The sequence below is a fragment of the Trachemys scripta genome, chromosome 3 (genome assembly GCF_013100865.1).
Source record: "Trachemys scripta elegans isolate TJP31775 chromosome 3, CAS_Tse_1.0, whole genome shotgun sequence".
NCBI classification, from domain to species: domain Eukaryota; kingdom Metazoa; phylum Chordata; order Testudines; family Emydidae; genus Trachemys; species Trachemys scripta.
The window spans coordinates 68,873,235-68,894,280 of NC_048300.1; the positions used below are offsets into that span (position 1 = coordinate 68,873,235).

The 21,046-nt window shown below is 39.0% G+C and overlaps 1 protein-coding gene across 9 annotated transcripts in view; it reads left to right on the forward strand.

The window, feature by feature from the left end:
- The window catches only part of CEP170 (centrosomal protein 170), a gene marked incomplete in the record, with an annotated part of 185,383 nt that overhangs the window by 120,439 nt on the left and 43,898 nt on the right, over positions 1 to 21,046 (forward strand). For 8 of the 9 annotated variants that reach the window (XM_034765012.1, XM_034765013.1, XM_034765016.1 and 5 more), the window contains 3 exon segments: positions 249 to 398; positions 6,921 to 7,047; positions 16,718 to 18,592. In XM_034765012.1, coding sequence (XP_034620903.1) covers positions 249 to 398; positions 6,921 to 7,047; positions 16,718 to 18,592 — 2,152 coding nt within the window. 9 annotated transcript variants of the gene reach the window in all.

Below are 21,046 nucleotides of genomic sequence, written 5' to 3' on the forward strand. Positions count from 1 at the left end.
GTTTCATATCTGGTCATTTCAACTACCATTTCCCTGAATTTTGGGAAACTGACAAATATCTGCTCTATTTCTAAAACTTATAATCTGTTCTTTACAACAAATTAGTTGATGTCAGATTCATGTAAAAACATTTTAAAATGAAGGATCTGACTACTTATGCCAATATTGACACCATCCATACATTAAAATTGAACATTGAATCGGGAAAGCATTGGGTTAATATGTATAATGATTTGTTTCATTTTCAGGTGTTTGGAGTGGATGACAGCCAGGATTATAATAGGCCTGTTATCAACGAGAACCAGAAAGATTTAGTAAAAGATTGGGCTATAAATTCTGCTACAGTAGTGCTGGAAGAAAAAAGACCACTGAGTACAACTGGATTTCTTGACACAGAGGTAGAATATAATTTTTGATGGTCTTCTTTTTTCTTCCAATAAAAGAGAGAGGGCACTAATAGTTGACCTGTGAGTGTTAAGCATCTACCACAGAAGACTTTGCATACAAAGCCTTAATTTAGGTCTCTAAAAATTTGATTTTTCTTATCTGTTTTATTGTATTATAGTTTATCAAAACTTTTGCTGTTAGAGGTAGCTAAATTAAATCTTGACGGCATTAAGCTTTGCTACCTTCTGCTTGTACTTGTGTGCAGTTATAGGAAATATAGCATGAGCAGTTAAGTGACCCACATAGAAAGTATAAGTTCTGAAAACAGTCACAGGGAAATACAGATGGACATCTTCGGAGTTGGAGCTTGCAATTGAGACCTGGCCTTTGAGAAGGCACTGATGTTAGATGTCTGAAAGGCGGTGTGGTTTTGTCAATTAGGCAAAGGACTAGAAGTTCTGAGCCTGTATATATAAATCAGTTATATCCAAGTGACAGATGTTTGTCATACCTAATACTGGATTCCTGAATGGCATTCAGATAGCAGATTGAAGGGCACAGTCTGATAAGCTGAATAGAATAGAAATAGAACAGAATCAGATTGATGCAGGATGATGTTCTACATGACTTAAAGAAAGGGCATCTCTTAATTGCCTTGGCAGGACTTATGGTGAAAGATGGTCCAGCAAGAGGTCAGTTGAAGTTTATTAAGTTCTTATTTATCAAGACCTTGACACGTGTCTGTGTGCTTACCACCTGCTAGTGCAAATAAGTTGTTTTTAGTTACTAAGAAACTACCATAGCAGAATCTATCTTGTTTGGTGGTATGATAGTTACTGTGCAATCATGATGTTGACATATGTAGTATATCTAAAATGTATGCTTGAATAGTGACTGTGAGAATATTATTTTCATAATAGTTATGCTATAAACCAAAATACAAAACTTGTTAAACAAGTTCTTTTGTCCTGCTCCATTACTTTCAGCTGTAAATCCACTGACTTATTGTGTTTTTTCCTGTTTCCTTTTCTTCAGCTTTCAGCTCCCTTGTGTCCTCTCCATCTTCCAATACTATCTAAAGAGGGGGAAGATTTTTTTTTGTCTTTCTTTAACTGCACACATAGCCAAGTGTTGTGTGTGCGTCTCTGTGTGTGTATTGTTCTTTGTGCTTGAGTTTCTAGGCTGGTGTTAGTTTATTTGCAGGTAAAAGGGGATTATGCCACAATTATAACATGTACCTGATTTTAACCAATGCCAAAAGATACAGAATGAAGACTGACACTGTCTCCTAAACTGACTCCATTATGTCTGTTCATTTGAGTTGATTACCGTGGGCTGAATCCTCAGCTGTGACCAGGGAATGTTGAGCACAGCTGAATAAGGAGCTGCAAAGGAATTGTTTATGGTTGCATACTCTTGGGGTTGTCTACCATCCCCAGCATAGTTTAGAGCAGTTTGAAAGCAGCTCCAAACTGTGCCAGTTAATAACTGTCCTCTAGGGGCCATAATGTTGGCTGGGGATCACTGTCACCCCCTGTAATTCCAAACAGGTTCACACTCCATCTATGCTGGAGTGGTGAGGAGTGGCTGGTGTAGAGTCACCTATACTGCTAAATGCCAGTTGTGGATTTCCTCCTGCACAGGAATCCTGATCTGCCTGTTTAAGGCAGGTTTAAATCCCCTACATGCTGCTGGAGTTTTAAAGTTGGGTGTGCTTTAGTTTGCAATATCAGATTGTCTCTTTATAGTCAGAATGCTTAGCAGAACTAGTAGGTTTGTAAGTGTTTGGAGATGGAGGGCTTTTGGCACAGCTTTATTTATGAGGCTATTCCAAGCCACAAAGGGTGATATCAAAGAAGGTGCAAAGTCATGACAGGGTAAATAATCCAAGAGAATTGTCATAAGAGCATCTTGGATATACTGAATAGAGTCAGAGTGAACTCAGGAAGAGATGAAGACAGTTGTAGTTGGGGAAGGAGTTAAGGAAGGCTTTGAAAGTAGAAGTAGATTGTATTTAAGCAAAAGAAAAAGAGAAGCTAATTCAAATTTAAGCATCTGGAGGATGGGAATATGATCATGGCAATAGCCTTTTGGATGAACTAGAGAGAGGATTGCAGTATTTAAAGTACAAAGTTACCAGAATACATACTAAAACTGTTTTCGTATTAGAGAGAAAAAAATAATCATAAGTTTTGGAGACACAGATGAAGAGGCAGGATGAGGCAAGGGATATGAGAGTAGAATGAAAAGGAGAAAGGGATAAAAAAAATACATGTTGCAAGTCTGGGTGATTGGAAGGGTGAAAGTGGTGTCAATAGTCATACAGAAGGATTTTTGGGTGGAAAGATAATTTTGGTCTTAGATGTGTTAAGTTTGAAGTGCTTGTAATACATCAAGAAGAAGATATACATCCAAATGAAGGAGTGAAATTAGCACCTTTCATTGAGGAGATTAGCAATCTTGTATTACATGGCAATGGTTAAATATTCTGAGATTGGCTGAAATTGATGGAGGGAATAGAACAAAATAAAATAGAATGGAGTGAGTAAAAGATTTCGATTGATTATATGTAGTTCTTTGACTTAACATAAAACTATTGCAGCTTAGTTCATAATTATTGAATAAATAATGACCTGCTCAGCCTCCGATTCCAACCATTCAATAAAAATATTTTAAAACACTTGTATTTTCTATATTAAACAGCAGCCACTTGCCACCAGAGGTCAGCATGATTTAAGGAAAAAAGCTAATGAAATTTGTTAGCACATTTAGAGAGTTTTTGGTGGGATAATTAACGAGGTAAATTTTTTTATGAATTTGATTAATGTGAATACTTAACCAGTTTGAGATTAGGATTTATCCCTTTCACCCACAGTTTGCACATAATTTTCAGCAGTAAGATTACTTCAGACTAACCACAGTTTTGTAATCTTTTACTTTGATACTAACATCATAAAATTTGTCTCTGCTCTTTTACTTCATGGTTTTCTTTTACTTTTTGCACAAAATGGAAGCAGTCTTGTTAAAATTTTGGCACTCTACTTTCAGGTTCACATGCACCAGTTTGATGATATCATGGTCTTGCACAGCTCTGAATGCCTATGTTCACTTTTTCTGCTCGCTTAAGTAATAGTAGTAGTATATAGCTAGTAAATATTCTGAGGTGTGAGTAAATATATTCTGTATGATTACTTAGCATATTGCACCCATATTAGGTAGAATAGTTGAATCACTATGCTTCATAAAGGTTTTATTTTTATCATTTATACTTGCATTGCATTAACTCGATCCTTCAAAACAAATCATTTGGATGTCAATAAATTCTCTGATCCATTCCTATAGCCAAAGCACTCAGCCTGGAATATCTGGTAGTTACATTTTTTCCCTTTGGTTAAAAAAACTGCTCTGGCGTGACTTAAGGTGTTCTGTGTTATGTACTGTAGGAGTTTTTCAGCCATGTCCTTTAAACCTGAAGCTTGTCTGTAGCAATCCTTTGGTGTATAGTCCATAAATCTTACCTGAAGATATGCTGCTCTCTATGGAGTTTAGAGCTAAAAGTCACAGTAAGGGGTTATTTGATGCTCCAGTTCATTGGGGATGGAGGTAAAAGGAGTGAATAAGGGAAAGTTGGGTCAATGTGAATAGCTTGAGAGTCAGAGTCTCAAATTTAAATCTGAAACTGTCTGAAAGACGGGGGGATTTGGAAACTCCTTATGCAACATAAGATGATGCTCAGAGGGTGTCTCCCTGGTGATTTGGAAGTCTGAGAGGCTGTTGGTACGACTTCTTATAGGAATAACTATAGGGTTGGTAACTTTATTTTTTTGATATATGTGTGTGTCCTATTGGATGTTTTCCACCATGGTGATGTATGTTAGACTTAAAAATAAAACTATTTTGTAACTTTATCACTTTTGGTAAGCTATTCATTATTGTAGTAGAAATTTAAGAAGGAAGGGAGGCTGAATAATGTGACTATCTTCACAACACAATACTATAGCAGAGGTTTGGCAACATAACCTGTGGCCCTGAATACTACATAAAAAGTAGGAGTTATATGTTGGCAGTGTAACTAATTTAATTGTCTTCTGAAAGTAAAATATAAAGCTCGTTTTGTTATCATTAATTTTTGGGTCTGCGAAAGCTGGCCATAATCTTCTATTCCACAAACTGATAGAGTTCAGACTTCTGATAAAGGTGATTAAGTTCCTGGGTTTACGGGTAGTATAAGCTGAGCTACTCATATTTCCCTTTAGCATATGGTTCACAGGTGGTTAATTGGTCTCTACATCATATTTTGGCAGGAGTTTATGTTGTAATAAAAACAATACTGTGAATGGGAACAGGGGAAAATGAAGTAAATAAAGTTTAGGGTAAACCAAAAAGGAAGATGAACCTTTAGATGTTAACAAAAGTTTCTTCCATTAGTCTTTAAATACTGCAAGTTATTAATATAATTCAGTACAATATATGAACTGTTGTAGAAAGATCTGTCATTCTTCTTGCCATCGTTTTCTTCTCCATTGTGGCCAGTAATACACACACTTAAAGTGAATGAAAAATTGCCTTAATTTTCTATAAGTAGAACTGAAACTTGTAACATTTGATTTTGAAAAATGAATTCAAATTGCTGAAGTTTGTCTAATGGCAAAGATCAGGTTGATGGGTTCCTCCTGCATTTCACATTCCTAAAATAGTGTTGGAAGCTAGATTCATAGCATTCTTTGCACTCTTTTGTGTTAGTGATGTCAACTGCATCAGCAGGGGCAATTCAGTACTATGAATTCAAATCTTGACAATTAAATGAGAGAATGATTTTCAGTTGTTTTGTTCTTTAAAATATATTATTTCTATGTGTGAAATCTAAACAAATTAATGATTTGGGGTTTTAAACATTTAAAGAAGGATTGAGTGGATGGGGTTGACTCAAAATTGTCAATAGAATATAGAACCTTTTACTTTAGACACTCAGTAAAATAGTTTGCTGATATTTGCTAATGTCTCAGGACTGTCAGATGATTTAGATGAAATATGTAGGAATCTCAGTCCAGTTCCAAGTGGGAAAATGACCATCACAATGTACCCTAACTGGCAGTCTGATTGGAAGTGCGAAGAATTCAGTGGACAATGGAGATTCAGCTAAACTCTCAAGAGTGCAGGTAGCTCATCCAGATTCTTCGTGAGGTACATTTGTGGGTCTCAGTTCCTCTACCTTAATCTATGTTGTCTAGCTACAGTTACCCATCTTCACTGGAGATATAAATTGTCAATAAAATTGTTCTTTTTAGACTCTTAAAGATGAATTCCCTGCACACAATCCCCTCCCCTCCCCCCTTGTATCCATCCTATTAGTCTTCATTAACTTCAGTAGAGCCTTTGGACATATGATTTTTGTTTGTCTATGTGAATGAGTGAGATGCACAGACAGTGATGCTGCGGTATGTTAGATGAAATAGCAGTATTATATTTGCATATTTAGAGAACTTTTCCAGTATAATCTTAAATTATACAACAGTAAAAATAAATTGAGTCATATAATTCAACACATAGACATAAGGACATGTCCTGTATATAAGCCTAATTTTAGAAGTCTAAACTTTGATTAAAAAGGAAAGCTAAGTAAATAGAAATCAAAGCTATTCAAGCATAGTTTCTCTCAGGATACTATCTTTTATGACCCTGTTCTTTCCAGATCATTGGTTCCTTACATTGACAACAGTGACACCTCTAAGACAATCCTGGTTATCTTGTAAACCCAATCATTTAATTTTTATCTAAACTAAAAAATGTCCTCAGCTTCCTTTGTTTTGGCTACAAAAATGCAATTCAGTCTTTTGGTTCATACATGAAGCTATATTGTTGGACTTTAACGATACAGTTTATTTATAATGTACAAAGCCAGATACCTTTTCCAGTCACTTCACATTTTCATGTAGAAATACAGTTCCAGACACCTTTATCTTCCGGCAATTATGTTTACATATGCTACTAATACCCATTATTTTTTGAAGTACTCCAAGTTATCTGGCTTCTCCAATCCTTAAACTAGTCTTCCTGTCAGGGTCAATTTAATAGCTTCCCTTTTACTCTGGAGAAAATATCTGCCTTGCCCTTTTGGGGTTTTTTTCCCCCTGGAAAAAAAATATTAATTTTTGAGTGGTTAAAGCCTGCTAGCTCTACCTTTGTCAACAACTTCCTCTAAGTTCAGGAATGAAATAATCTCGTTTCACCTAGGCATATATTCTTTCACATAATATATATTGTTTGAATATTCATCACAGTGGGAAAATGACAGCCTGTAGTTGTTCTGCATCTGTCTAGCGCAATAAAGGATTTAAGACTGTCAATCCAGTATTAACATTAGGATTCTCCAAAATAAATTAAAATTAGTTCCTTTAATATTTGCACTTTCCATGAAAATAATTAAGATTTCAGACACATCTGTGTTTTGATAATATACCAGTTTATCAACTTTATATCACATACTTTTAAGCAAAATCTGCTGTTTCTTGTCTTATTTCTTTTTTTCTCAGGAAGGCTCTGCTGCATCTGGAAGTAAACGTTGGGTGTCCCAGTGGGCTAGTTTGGCTGCTAATCATACCCGACATGACCAAGATGACATGAGGTTGGAGTCATCTGCACCTGCTCCTCTAGAAAACGGTAGGATAAGTTGTCGTCATCTTAATTTCTGTAGCAAAGAGTGTATGGAAGTGAAGGACTTAGTTACAGAACTAGACAAATAGTTTAGTTATCACCAGTACTATAGATTCATCATCAGTTACATTTCTGCTAAGTCTTTTTAAAAAAAAACCTCATAATTATATTAGTCTGATATTTAATTAGTCGTTATATAAGGGCTGTCGATCAATCGCAGTTAACTCATGCAATTAACTGAAAAAAATTAATCATGATTAATCGCAGTTTTAATTGCACTGTTAAATAGTAGAATACCAATTGAAATGTATTTACTATTTTTGGATGTTTTTCTACATTTTCAAATATATCAATTTAAATTACAACACCGACTATAAAGTGTACAGTGCTCACTTTATAATATTTTTATTACACTGTATGTGCACTGTAAAAATGATAAACAAAATAAATAGTATTTTTCAATTCACCTCATACAAGTACCTTAATGGAATCTCTTTATCTTGAAAGTGCAACTTACAAATATCAGTTGTTTATTTTTGTTACATAACTGCACTCAAAAACAAAACAATGTAAAACTTTAGAGCCTACAAGTCCACTCAGTCCTACTTCTTATTCAGCCAATTGCTAAGACAAACAAGTTGCTTTACATTTATGGGAAATAATGCTGCCCATTTCTTATTTCAAATGTCACCAGAAAGTGAAAACAGGTGTTCGCATGGCACTTTTGTAGCGAGCATTGCAAGGTATTTATGTGCCAGATATGCTAAACATTCGTATGCCCCTTCATGCTTTGCCCACCATTCCAGAGGACATGCTTCCATACTGATGACACTCGTTTAAAAAAAAATGTGTTAATTAAACTTTGACTGAACTCCTTGGGGAAGAATAGTATGTCTCCTGCTCTGTTTTACCAGCATTCTGCCATGTATTTCATATTATAGTAGTCTCGGATGCTGACCAAGCACATGTTGTTCGTTTTAAGAACACTTTCACTGCAGATTTGACAAAACGCAAAGAAGGTACCAATGTGATATTTCTAAAGATAACTACAGCACTCAAGCCAAGGTTTAAGAATCTGAAGTGCCTTCTGTAATCTGAGAGGGACGAGGTGTGGAGCATGCTTTCAGAAGTCTTAAAAGAGCAACACTCCAATGCGGAAACTACAGAACCTGAACCACCAAAAAAGAAAATCAACCTTCTGCTGGTGGCATCTCACTCAGATGATGAAAATGAACATGTGTCGGACCGCACTATTTTGGATTATCAAGCAGAATTGTCATCAGCATGGAAGCATGTCCTCTGAAATGGTGGTTGAAGCATGAAGGGACATATGAATCTTTAGCGAATCTAGCATGTAAATATCTTGCGACGCCGGCTACAACAGTACCGTCCAAATACCCATACTCACTTTCAGGTGACATTGTAAGCAAGAAGTGGGCAGCATTGTCTCCCGCAAATGTAAACAAACTTGTTTGTCTGAGTGTGAGTGATTAGCTGAATAAGAAATAGGACTGAGTGCACATGTAGGCTCTAAACTTTTACATTGTTTTATTTTTGAATGCAATTTCTTTTGTACATAATTCTACATTTGTATGTTCAACTTTCATGAAAAAGAGATTGCATTACAGTACTTGTATGAGGTAAATTGAAAAATACTTTTTTTTATAGCACAAATATTTGTAATCAAAAATAAATATAACCTGAGTACTGTATACTTTGTATTCTGTGTTGTAATTGAAATCAATGTATTTGAAAATGTAGAAAATATCCAAAAATATTTAAATAAATGGTATTCTATTTAACAATGCGATTAATCGCAATACATTTTTTTAATTGCTTGACAGCTCTGCTTTATATTAATGATAAAATAGGCCGAACAGTATAGAAAAAAGGTTATTAGTACCTATATTGGGAAAATATACAAGGAGACATTCATGTAAGCTTCAGTTTGGGTAAGCTTGTCAAATCTTTTTATTGGCATATTCCCCTGTATATACCCCTTCCCACTGAGTTATAGTGGACTGAACAGTAAACACTCAACCTGAAACTTCAACTGTATGGTCCAAATAAACATTCTAAGTATAATTTGATATTGCTATCATCAAAACCCCATGCAGTTGCCAAACCACATTATCCTGTCTCTTCTGAGTGGCAAGTGTTCAGGCTCCCTCCTTCTTTTATTAACATTTTTGCCAGGCTTGTTTATTTGAATATGCTGTTCTTTATGTTGTGCATTAAAACATATATTTGACTGTGAAGGAGGTGTGATCCCTTTGTTTATTTTTTCTCTTCTTTTCATCTTTATTTGTAAAAGTTCAATGCAGAACACAGGGTTGATTACTTAAACACAGATACTTGAAAATCAAAGGTTCTAGTGCAAGGTTTATAAGGTTATAAATTTAAAATCCTCCCCAGGTTTCATTTTGTTCTTTGTTTTATGGTGCTAGCACAATTGGGTCCTCGTCTATCACTACAGCTCTTAAACGCTGTGATGATGATGATGTATTTAAATTCTTACTGTAAATATTACATATTTATATAGCTGTTTCCATCTTGAAGCATTACTATAAAATGGACTGGAAATCACAGGACGATATAGTCTCACTGAGTTTTCCAACTTTTGAAATGAGCATACTATTAATTGACTAGGAACTCATGAGCTACTACTCCAGTGCTTTATATTACTGTCCTGCAACCCAGGCATGTCCCTTTTTGTGTGTGTGTGTGTCGTTCATGACAACTTTGTTGTTCATGACTCTGAAATGAATGTAATATCAAAATTCCACCCTAAAGCAATGCTGCTTTCCTAAAGCCACAGTATTCTCTTGCAATCATGGTGGCTGCAGTGCAGGGATAATGTCTTGGAGGAATTTTCTGCTGGGTTAATTTAGGAGTTGGTGTGCATGACTTCATTGTGAAAAATGGCTGACTTTGTAATTCTTACCAATGATACAAAGTTAAAACTTCTTTGGTCTCAGATAACTACAGAAACATATTAAAAATAGAAGTATTTAGCACCTGGCATTCCGCAACACACAGTAGCAGCAACTAGCACATTTGCAGAGAGCTGTTGCTGGAAATGCTGAGTAAAATGAATATTTCTCTCTACTTTTACTGTAGTTAATATTTATTGTAGAAATGTCTAAATATATATTCTTTGAGTGCTGCTCCCTAGAGTCCAGAAATTTTTCAGCATCCGTTGACCCACATATACACAGTAGGTTTCCTCATATTTCAAGGGTAGAAGAGGATCCAGTTCCTTCTTGCCTCCACATGGCCTGAGTCAGAATCATGTCTTCCTTCACTCCATGCATTACCTGTAAAGTAAACTCATTGTAAATAGTTTTATATTTTAGCTTAGTAGTTATCGTTAGTATGCCATTCGGGAGAAAGCCTCCCTGGTTCCAAAACTATGCACCTGCAGAAATGTCTGAGATTTTTTTCCCCTCAGTGGTACCCATAGGGATGGCTCAAGTATCTTCTATCGCCACACTGCATGCTGGTAAAAGGGAGCGGAGCTGTCCCTGATACACCTCAGGTCCTTCTTACCGCCAGTGACAGTTGTCGGAGCAATCCAGACTTGTTAATTCAAGTGTTTTCCTCTCCTTTCTGAATAAAGATCCTATTTGTTGTAGATTAGTGGTTTTAGTTATAGTTAGTTCAGACAATTTTAGTGCTAGGTTTCCGTTTTTGTGATTTTTTTTTTTTTTTTTGACAACTTTTTATCTTTTGGTACCAATATCAGTACCAGAACAATGCCTCATTTGGTGAGATTTAAGTCCTTCTGAACCTGTGCAAAGCCCATGCCAGTCAGCGATCCATATCTGGCCTGCTTGAAATGTTTGGGGAAATCCCATGCTAGTAACAAATGTCACATTTGCAAAGATTCAAGCCCTGCTCAGAAAAAAACAGGGTGGGGAGGCTTATGTGCTTGCCTAAGGACGCAGCACTTTGACCCCTGTTGGAATTCTCACATGGAGAAATTGCCCCAAGTTTATCAATTTCGATACAGAGCGCTTCATTGGAGATGCCGGCTGATCCTCAGGGCCGTTCCCTCATACTGAAGAAAAGGCTTAGGCCTTTTTCAAGTTCAGTTCCTCGTTGAACTGAATCGGTCCTGAAGCCAGACAGAGGTAGACACTCAAAGTGTTCAGGGGAGAAACCTCGCTGGAATGCTGTGTCTCCCAAGAGAGGATTGTCAGTGCCAGGTCTGTCAAGGCCATCCCCTGAAAACTGTCAACTAGGAACAATTACCTGGCTAAGTGGAAGGACTTCTCCAGAAGTGGACACCCCTGGACTATCTTCTAGATCTAAAACAGAGTTTGACTATTAGATGTATAAGGATGCATATGTCAGTTGTTTCAGCCTTCCACGTCTTGATGGATAATAGATCCCTTTTCTCAAACCCCATTGTCACCCGTTTCTAAAGGGCTTGGTCTGATTATAGCCACATATACAAGACCCCATCCCTCGGGATCTGAACTTATTCTTAGCAAAATTGAAAGGACCTCCCTTCGAGCCCCTGGCCATTTTTTCCCTTCTTCAACTTTCCATGAAGGTAGCATTTTTGCTGACTATTACCTCAGGCAAAAGGGTGAGCAAGTTGAGAACTCTGGTACAGTTTTCTATAAGGATAAAGTTTATATCCACCATCGCCCAAAATTTCTCATGAAAGTAGTCTTTAATTTTCATGTTAACCAAGCCATTTGTTTGCCCGCATTCTTTCCAAAACCCCATGCGCATAGTGATGAGGAAAAGTTTCACACAGCTGTGAGAAGGGTTTTAGCTTTCTACCTGGAGTGGGCTAAATCTTATTAGATCTTCTATTCAGTGGTTTGTAGCAGTTGTAGACAGACATAAGGGCCAACCATATTCCACTCAGAGAATCTCATCCCAGATCTCTTAGTGCATTTGTTTATGCTAGCAACTAACTAATACAATCCCGCCAGCTAGAGTGTTGACACATTCTACTAGAAAGCAGGCAGCTTTTGCAGCTTTCTTGGTGCAAGTGCTGATCAGACATTTGTAAAGCAGCAACCTATTCATCACTCCACACTTTTGCTTCTCATTATGGCATTTCCTGTCAGTCCAGTTTCGGATGGGTCATCTTACAATCACTCTTCAGATAGGCTCCGAACCCACCTCCATGTATATTTGCTTGTGAGTCACCTACAGTGGAATGGACATGTTCAGTCACTCAGAAAAGAAAGAAGGGTTACCTACCATTCTATAACTGTTCTTCGAGATGTGTTGCACGTGTGCATTCCACGACCCGCCCATCTTCCCCTCTCTGTCAGAGTCTGTCTGGTATGAAGGAACTGAGGGAGGATCGGGCAGCTCTGCTTTTATACCAGCATGCAATGGTGCATCGCGACAGTGAACCACCCCAGTGGCTACCACTGAGGGGAAAAAAATCTTTGACATCTGTGCATGGGGCACGTGCCCACCTAAATTGGAATAGTCATGTGCAAGACATCTCGAAGCACAACAGTTATGGAAAGGTAGGTAACTGTTTTTTTCACCCCAATAATCTTTATGGTAGGCTGTTACTGTTCCAGGGTGAGCTGTACTTTTGATCTCTCACTCAGTTTCTCCATGCACATCTTTTCCAAGTGATAGGCCTGCACCACCTGTACTTTTCTCAGAATGGAATCCTTTTAGACTGGGTCCCCAGGTCATGGCACCCCTGTTCAAAACTGCATCCTCAGAAGGTCCAAATCCATTTTGGCCACTCCATCCAGGAGCCTGAGAGCAGTATGAAAGCGCATTGACAGAGAACAGCTTGTTCCAAACAGAGTGCTACTTATTTGTCCACAGGAAAATGACAGAGGAAACAACAATGGCAATGAAAAAGCAAAACACCTATATGCATATTATCTTACCTAAACCTTTTCCTTATCTTGCAAGTTTAGGTTGTGCCACCCCATGCCCTTGGCTAGGGAGGCCACTGGTCCAGTATTGAGAGGCTTGTCCCCTGTTCAGTACAGGGACAAAATTGGATGGGGGATGCCATTTTTAAGAGCATGCTGCTCCACCCACCTCAGCTGGCATGGGGCGGTCCTAAAAATAGTGACCTCTATGCAGCGTGGCTTTGCATGCTCTGTGTGCAAGGTCATGCCAGCGAATGCGGACCCATGCTGTTCCTAGAAGTACAGGAATGTCTGCTATTCCAGAAATATGTGAGTGGCCACCTTACCTTTGTCTAAGGCATCCGCCCCAGCATTGAAGCTGAACAAGGTAGACTATGGTCCTGCAGCCTCTACCTTTGTCTGACCCTTCACTTAGTATCTCTTCCCAATCACAGACAGTCTTTTATCCATTTCAAAGTCCCTCTGTCCTGGGACACTTGAACCTGGTCAATCTCCCCGATTGGAATGGAGGCAGACTTCAGTAGTGGATTCATTATATTGTCTATTTGAGAGCCAGCAATTGGGACTGTCTACAGCCACTGTCTTTGGGTGCCGGCAGACCAAAACTAAGATTGATTTAACTCCGTGTTAACTTTTAGCCAGCAACACTTTGCTGTCTTGGTATTTTCCAAGTTGACCACCCTCTCCTTTTCTTCCTGTGTGAAATTGTCTACCCTGGGCAAATGTGTTGTATTAGAAACCGTATTAAATAGCACAACATTAAATATGATTTTGTCCACAGAGTGGACAAGGACATTTAAAAACATGTTAGTTGGTCATGGGAGGATCCCCAATAAATGGAGTCTTACATAAGTGAGGTGCTGATGGTTCTTATTCTCAGGCGGGCAGGGAAAGATGTTTAATGGAGGACTAAACAATGTCTGAAACAGGACTTTGAGGACTCTGGGCTTCATAGAAAAAATATTTTTTCAACGTGGTTCAGGCTGCAAGGCCAAATGAGAGACAGCCCTCAAAGTACATATTCCAGCCAGCAATTGAGTCATAGAGGATCTCTTTATTACACAAAGCTGAGGGGAAAGGAGCTGGGGCAGATTCAGTCTTATCAGCTTGATGAGGCCACTACACTTAGAGACATTGATGGCTTCTTTTTGCATTAAGTAAAGTCAGCAAAAGTATTAAAATAAAGCAATATTAGTGAGCTATTGAACTTCCGTGTTGGACGTGCTCACTTTTTGTGCCTAAAAGCAGTGGAAACAAGTGGAAATTTGACCATCTTCTGCAGAGCAATTTTGCATAGCATGTAGGACTGGAGGGAGTGGAAACCCCAGAAAGTCCACACAATTAAAATACTGGCGTGGTAGGTCCCATCTTTCCTGTCATTATTCAGACTTACAGGGGTAAATCTTTTTTGTTTTTCTTACTATTTTTTCTCTTTAGTTTTAAAAACATGAGCTACCAGCTTTGTGATCCTGCATGAGCCTAAAGACTGTAGCAGACTTCATGACACACACAGTTTAAATTTAAGTAATTTGGAGTTTGGTAACAGGCCTTTGAAGTTACTAGACTCAAGATGTACCAGGTTGTTTCAGCAATGCAGCTTTACAGTTAATCATTGTCCTGAGAAAAGTAGATTTACTGTGCATTTACAACAGCCACAATATCATAACTTCTGTAGTTGTTCGTAGTATTGTAGCTGTGTCAGTCTCATGATATTAGAGAGATAAGCTTACGTATAGTTTGGCAGTTTGTCCCATTCACAACAGAAGTTGGTCTACCTTGTCTCTCTAATAACTTCTATAGTCTATTAAGAATCTGGGTCCTGCGGGGTGCCAGTAACATAAACAAAAGTCCTTAAACATTTCATAGAATTAGAACTGTAAAGATGGAAAAGACCTATTAGATCATCTAGACCAGGGGTGGGCAAACTTTTTGGCACGAGGGCCACATCTGGGTGGGGAAATTGTATGCAGAGCCATGAATGTAGGGCTGGGGCAGGGGGTTGGGTGCAGGAGGGAGTGCGCGGTGTGGGAGGGGACCCTGGGCAGGGGAGCGGGGTGCAGGAGGGGTGCGGGGTGCAGCAGGGGGTGTGGAGTGCGGGAGGGGGCTCGGCAGGAGGTTGGGGTGCAGGAGGGGTGCGGGGTGTGGGCAGGGGGTTTGGGTGCAGGAAGGGGCTCTGGGCAGGGGCTTGGGGTGCAGCAGGGGGTGCAGAGTGCAGGAGGGGGCTTGACGGGGTTGGGGTGCAGGAGGGGTGCGGGGTGTGGCAGGGGGTTCAGGGAAGGGGGTTGGGGTGCAGGAAGGGGTGCAGAGTGCGGGAGGGGATTCAGGGTAGGGGCTTGAGGTGTGGCGGGGGTTCAAAGCAGGGGGTTAGGAGGCTCAGGGCAGAGGGTTGGGGTGCGGGGTGCAGGAGAGGTTCGGGGTGTGGGCTCCAACCCGGCGCCGCTTACCTCAAGTGGCTCCGGAGTGGCAGCGGCGCACAGCGGGGCTAAGGCAGGCTCCCTACCTGCCCTGGCCCTGCGCCACTCCTAGAAGTGGCCAGCATGTCCAGCAGTGGCTTCTGAAGGTGGAGTGGAGTAGGCGGCTCCGCCACATGCTGCCCTCGCCTTTGGGTATCACCCTGAAGCTCCCATTGGCCACGGTTTCCCATTCCCGGCCAGTGGGAGCTGTGGGGGGCGGAGCTTGCAGGCAAGGGCAGTGCACAGAGCCCTTTGCTCTCCTCCTCCCCCAGGGGCCGCAGAGACATGGTGCCGGCCACTTCCAGGAGCATCGTGGGTCCAGGGCAGGCAGGGAGTCTGTCTTAGCCACACTGGCCACAGGGCGGGCAATCCCGCAGGCCAGATTGAAAGATCTGATGGGCCAGATCCGACCTGCGGGCCATAGTTTGCCCTTCCCTGATCTAAACGCAGTGGATCTCCAGCTTTTTTATTCTGCAGACCATTTCCACCAAGAATCTCTCCTGTAGACCCACCTTCTTTCCCATTACCCAAATCCTACTCTGCTTGAATTTCAAATTGTTTAGTTGTGTATACAGTCAGGAAAGACTGAGGGTTACTGGGGGCCCATACTCAACAGTTTGAGAACCAATTTTCTGGTCTTAGATTTTAAACCTTGTGGTCATGAATACAAGGTGGTTCACAAGTGGGTGACTGTCTGGTCACAGCCAAAATTCACCAGTTCTGGGAGGAAAATAAGTCTGTTCGTTAATAAGCAGATACCAGGAACAAGAGAGAAGATCATCGCTCTCTCTATTCTTATTCCTGCCCTGCTACCACTGTAGTTTTTCACCTTCCTTTGCCCAACCATGCAACACACCAAATTCCAGGCAAGATGCCACTTAAAGATAATGCATAGCTCTGTGCATTTGGTTGTTGGGGATCCCTGTAAGAAACCACAGCTGACGCACAAGAATTCCATTAGTTGGACAGATGTTCATTTCATACCAGTGCTTTGATGTGTGCTTGTCACAGTGTGTAATATTCCCTTGTTTGTATCAGAACCTTCATGTGCAATACTGTAGCATAAAAGTATTTTTATTAATAGATAATATTTTTCTCCAGTATCTTAAAATGTCTGTTCTGTGACTAATAGATTGGTGAAAGTAATTGACTGGTTTACATAATCTGTTGTGTCATGGTTTAGGAGGACTTTTAAATGTCATTTCACAAAAGATAAAGTTCCAATTCTCTTCTCTGTGCAATAGAAATAATGTACTTTAATTACTTCTATGTAACCTTAAGAATGCATGTTTCTATTGGTAGATTTGCTCTTCAGTCACTGATTTCCAAAAGGTTTTTTCATTCCGTTTTTAGATACGGACATCAGTGAATCTGGTATTTCAGTTAGAAGTACTAGCTCAGCCACTTCTGTGACTAGCCAAGGCGAGCGAAAGAGGAGAACACTTCCACAGCTTCCAAAAGAGGAAAAAGCTACTGAAAGTTTAAGAGCAAAGGTTACATCTCATCAGAGATCAGAGATAGGTGAAAAACAAGACACAGAACTTCAAGAGAAAGAAACTCCAACTCATGCATCCCAAAAAGAAATGCCACAAGATGCAGGTAGTAGAAGCATGGCTAAGGCAAATAGGACAATGAATGGCCTTTCTCCTAAACCTGGTGGAGACAACAAAGTGTCTTCTCACCCCATTAGCTGCTCTTCTTCCAGTAAAGAGAAAAGTGAAATTGTCAGGGAAACTTCAGTTGTAAAGCAAGCTTTAGCTAAAATTCAACAGCAAGAGCAAAAGGAGCAGGCACATAGGACTTCAACTAAAGTGTCTTCAGCTAAACTTCTTGCCAATCAAGTTGAGAAAGGTAGAGAGGAAACTCCTACTCCACATAAAATGTTGGATAATCATCAAGAAAAAGCCCCAGGACATTCTACAAGTAAAGCAGAAATGAAGATTGTCCAAAGTGAAGGGAAAAGAAAAAAAACTGAGGAAATTATAAAAGGCCAAACTCCAAAAGGATTAGGAGGAGAGAAGAAAGAATCTTCAAAACCGTTAGTGAGACAAGGCAGCTTTACTATAGATAAACCTAGTACAAATATACCTATAGAGCTTATTCCTCATATTAATAAACAAACTGGATCTACTCCCCCTTCGTTTGCTTTAACCTCCACAAACAGAATACGTGAGAGAAGTGATTCCGTGGACACTGATTCTAGTCTGGATACAACACTTATTTTAAAAGACACAGAAGCAGTAATGGCGTTCCTTGAAGCTAAATTACGAGAAGAAAACAAAACAGATGAAGGACCTGAAACTCCTAGCTATAACAGAGATAATTCCATATCACCCGAGTCAGATGTAGACACTGCTAGCACAATCAGTCTGGTTACTGGTGACACTGAAAGAAAAACCACTCAAAAGCGAAAAAGCTTTACTACCCTGTATAAGGATAGATGTTCCACTAGTTCTCCTTCCAAGGATGTTTTAAAATCTTCTGCAACAAATGCTAGAGAAAAGATAGAAAAGAAAACTAAAAGCCGATCTTCAGATGCTGGTTCAAGAGCAGAGGGTCGTAAACTTGTGCAACCCAGTGGAAGAATGAGACAACCTTCAGTAGATTTAACAGATGATGACCAAACATCTAGTGTACCACATTCTGCCATATCTGATATCTTGTCATCTGACCAAGAAACTTATTCTGGCAAATCACATGGAAGGGGTTATTTTACCTCTGCAGATGAACTCTTACATTCCAAAATGGAAGGCAGTAAGTCAGCTAAATCAAAGACCTCTCCTGTTACAACTGGGCAATCCAGTAAGTCAATCACTCTTCCAAGACCTCGTCCCACAAGGACTTCTCTCTTGCGCAGAGCACGACTTGGTGAAGCCTCAGATAGCGAACTTGCTGATGCAGATAAAGCTTCAGTGGCTTCTGAAGTGTCCACTACAAGTTCTACATCAAAGCCTCCCTCAGGAAGGAGAAATATCTCCAGAATTGACTTACTTGCCCAACCACGCAGAACTAGGCTCGGTTCTTTATCAGCACGTAGTGACTCTGAAGCTACAATAACTAGAAGCACTGCCTCATCTCGTACTGCAGAAGCCATCATTAGAAGTGGTGGAAGATTAACACCATCAGCAGATAGTAGTAAAGTTTCTGCTAGAACTAGAGCTAATAGCATTTCTCGACTTTCTGATTCTAAATCCAAATCATTGACCTCCGCCCATAATTCTCCATCAGGTATGTGAGATTATTTGGATTTAGTCTTTTCAGTACTTGATATTTTGTTTATTTTCTTGGGCTTTTCTCTTTTTATAAGTGTTAAACTAATAATGCTTTATTACGAAGCATTAACTCAAACTTTAGTAGAAGCAGTCCTCCTCTTTGAGAAAGGAGTTCTATTAGTTATCGTTGCAGATATTTTTAAATTTAATACAAGGACAAGAGATTTTAATTCCTTAGCCATTTGGTTTATGATTTTTACTGGAAACTTCCAACTAACTATAGTATCTGAGGTGCTCAAATGCTGCAGTGATTGGCATAGTACAAAAATGTAGATATACTAGAAACCTCTTTTGCTTGGGTCAGAATTCTAAATGTTTAGGTCAGCAGCACTGTTCAATGAGTTAAAAACTAGGAAATGTATTTGAAAGTTTGTAAGTATGCAAAACTATGAGTGCAGTCTGAGGAAGGCAAGGAGCATCAACAAGATAAATGCAAGGTAATTTAAGATTTGCTTCTAAAAATACAAAAGTGTAATTTAATTAAAACAATAAGTAAAGTAAGAAGTAACAAGTAGAAAAATATATATACTTCTAAACACAAAAATGCTGAATGAAATATTCCAAAACTAAATGGCTTGTGTATTAACCCAAATCTATTTCACTCTCAAGGGCTTCAGGCCTGTCCTAGACCAATTTATGTTACTTATTCCTATGTGAAAAGAGAGGATCTGTATTTACAGGGGCCAGAATTCTTCTTCTTCTCAGATCACTTATTGTCAAAATTGTTGATTCAGCCTCTCTGACATTTCCCTTATTATTTAATATTTACATGAAAAAAATATTACAATTAATAGTTTTGAGCCTATAAACCAAGCTGTTTTGGCAAAACCATTGCTGATATATAACTTGCATATTTTAGTAGTTAGTAACTTCTGTTGTACTGCTCATCAATATTTATTGCCTTGAGAGGTAAATACTGGTTAAATCGCAGGTTAATTTAAGAGAAATCTATTCCTTGAACAATAAATCTTAATGTTCCCTGAAATGTGAAGTCACATGTATTGTTACATTCTGAATGTTGTCTTCAGAAATGCCAGTAATCCTCATGAATTCAAGTGAAACTTAAAAAAAAAAAAAAAAAAAAAAAATACCCCAAGCCATCTACCCTAATACTTTAAAAGGGAGATGTAGGTATTTTTCTCAGCATATTATCTGTCTGGGTATTTATATCAGGCACATTTAGTACTGATGGTTCAACCAGTATCTAAGATTTGTGTGTCCAGTCGACTGACTGTAACATCAGTTCAGGCAAAACAGTTACTTCTGAGGAGCTTGCAATTAATTTACAAGGTTGATTTAATTAACGTTAGCTATCATTATTCCAGACCCTGGTGGTATTGACCCTTGAAGAGGTAAACACTAGAAATTTCTTGTTTTGTCTCATGATTGTTTTCTGTTTTCGACAAAAGTATGAGTCAGGAGGAGGGTTTTTTTGTGAAAATATGAACTACAGTGTGCTCACTGACTTCCATATTACTGTTATAGTTCAGCTCCTTTAACAATGGGGAATGCTTTAGTCTGTTACAGCTCTCATTCCTGCAGTGTTCTTGTTGATTTAACTGCATTCCATGGTCAAATCCTACTGCGGTTTTTGTAGAAAATATTTGCAGTTTCAAAGGGAAAAGCTGAAAAGCTTGCCACCTTATGAGCTATCTATCCCAAGCTAACCAAACAGATAAAAAGGGCACATCACCATTGTTTGGAATATTTGCAGTAGAAAGACTACTACTCTTTAAAAAAACAAAACATCATCTTTATAAACACTAACATTTATGGAAAACAAAAGTTTCAGTGTAAAGTGTAAAAAAAAAAAAAAAAATAGTTAACAAAACAGTCAAAGCCAATATCAGAGAGAAAATATGGTCTAATGACCTCTTCAGGCACTATGTAATATCAATAAGGAATATACAGCTACTTGGGAGTTAGGAGTTCTGGGTTCCATTTGTGGCTGTTTCACAAACTTACTTTGTGACTTATAGACATGCTACTACGAGCATGTGTACATTACAGAAATTTGTGTCTGTGTAGCTATACTGGTGTAAGTGTCACTAATGTACACAGACCCCTAGCCACACTGTGCCTCTATTTGCCTCATTCTAAAATGGCGACAATCGTTGCTTATCTCAGCAGGTTGCTAGGACGCTTCGTTCATTATTTTATTAATTTGTAAAGTCATTTAAAGACCATTAGAGGAAAGAGTTGTATATAAGGAGCCTTGGAATTATCTTAAGCCACAGTTACAGAAACTATCTGAATCCTGCATCCCAAGCAAGGGGAAAAATTTGTAGGGAAGGATTGCAGTGCATGTTGGAAGAGCAAGCATCTCAAACAGGTTATTAAGAGAAAGTTTATAAAGAATGAAAGATGGGATGGACCAGCAAGGAAAGCTACCTCTTGGAGATCAGAAAGT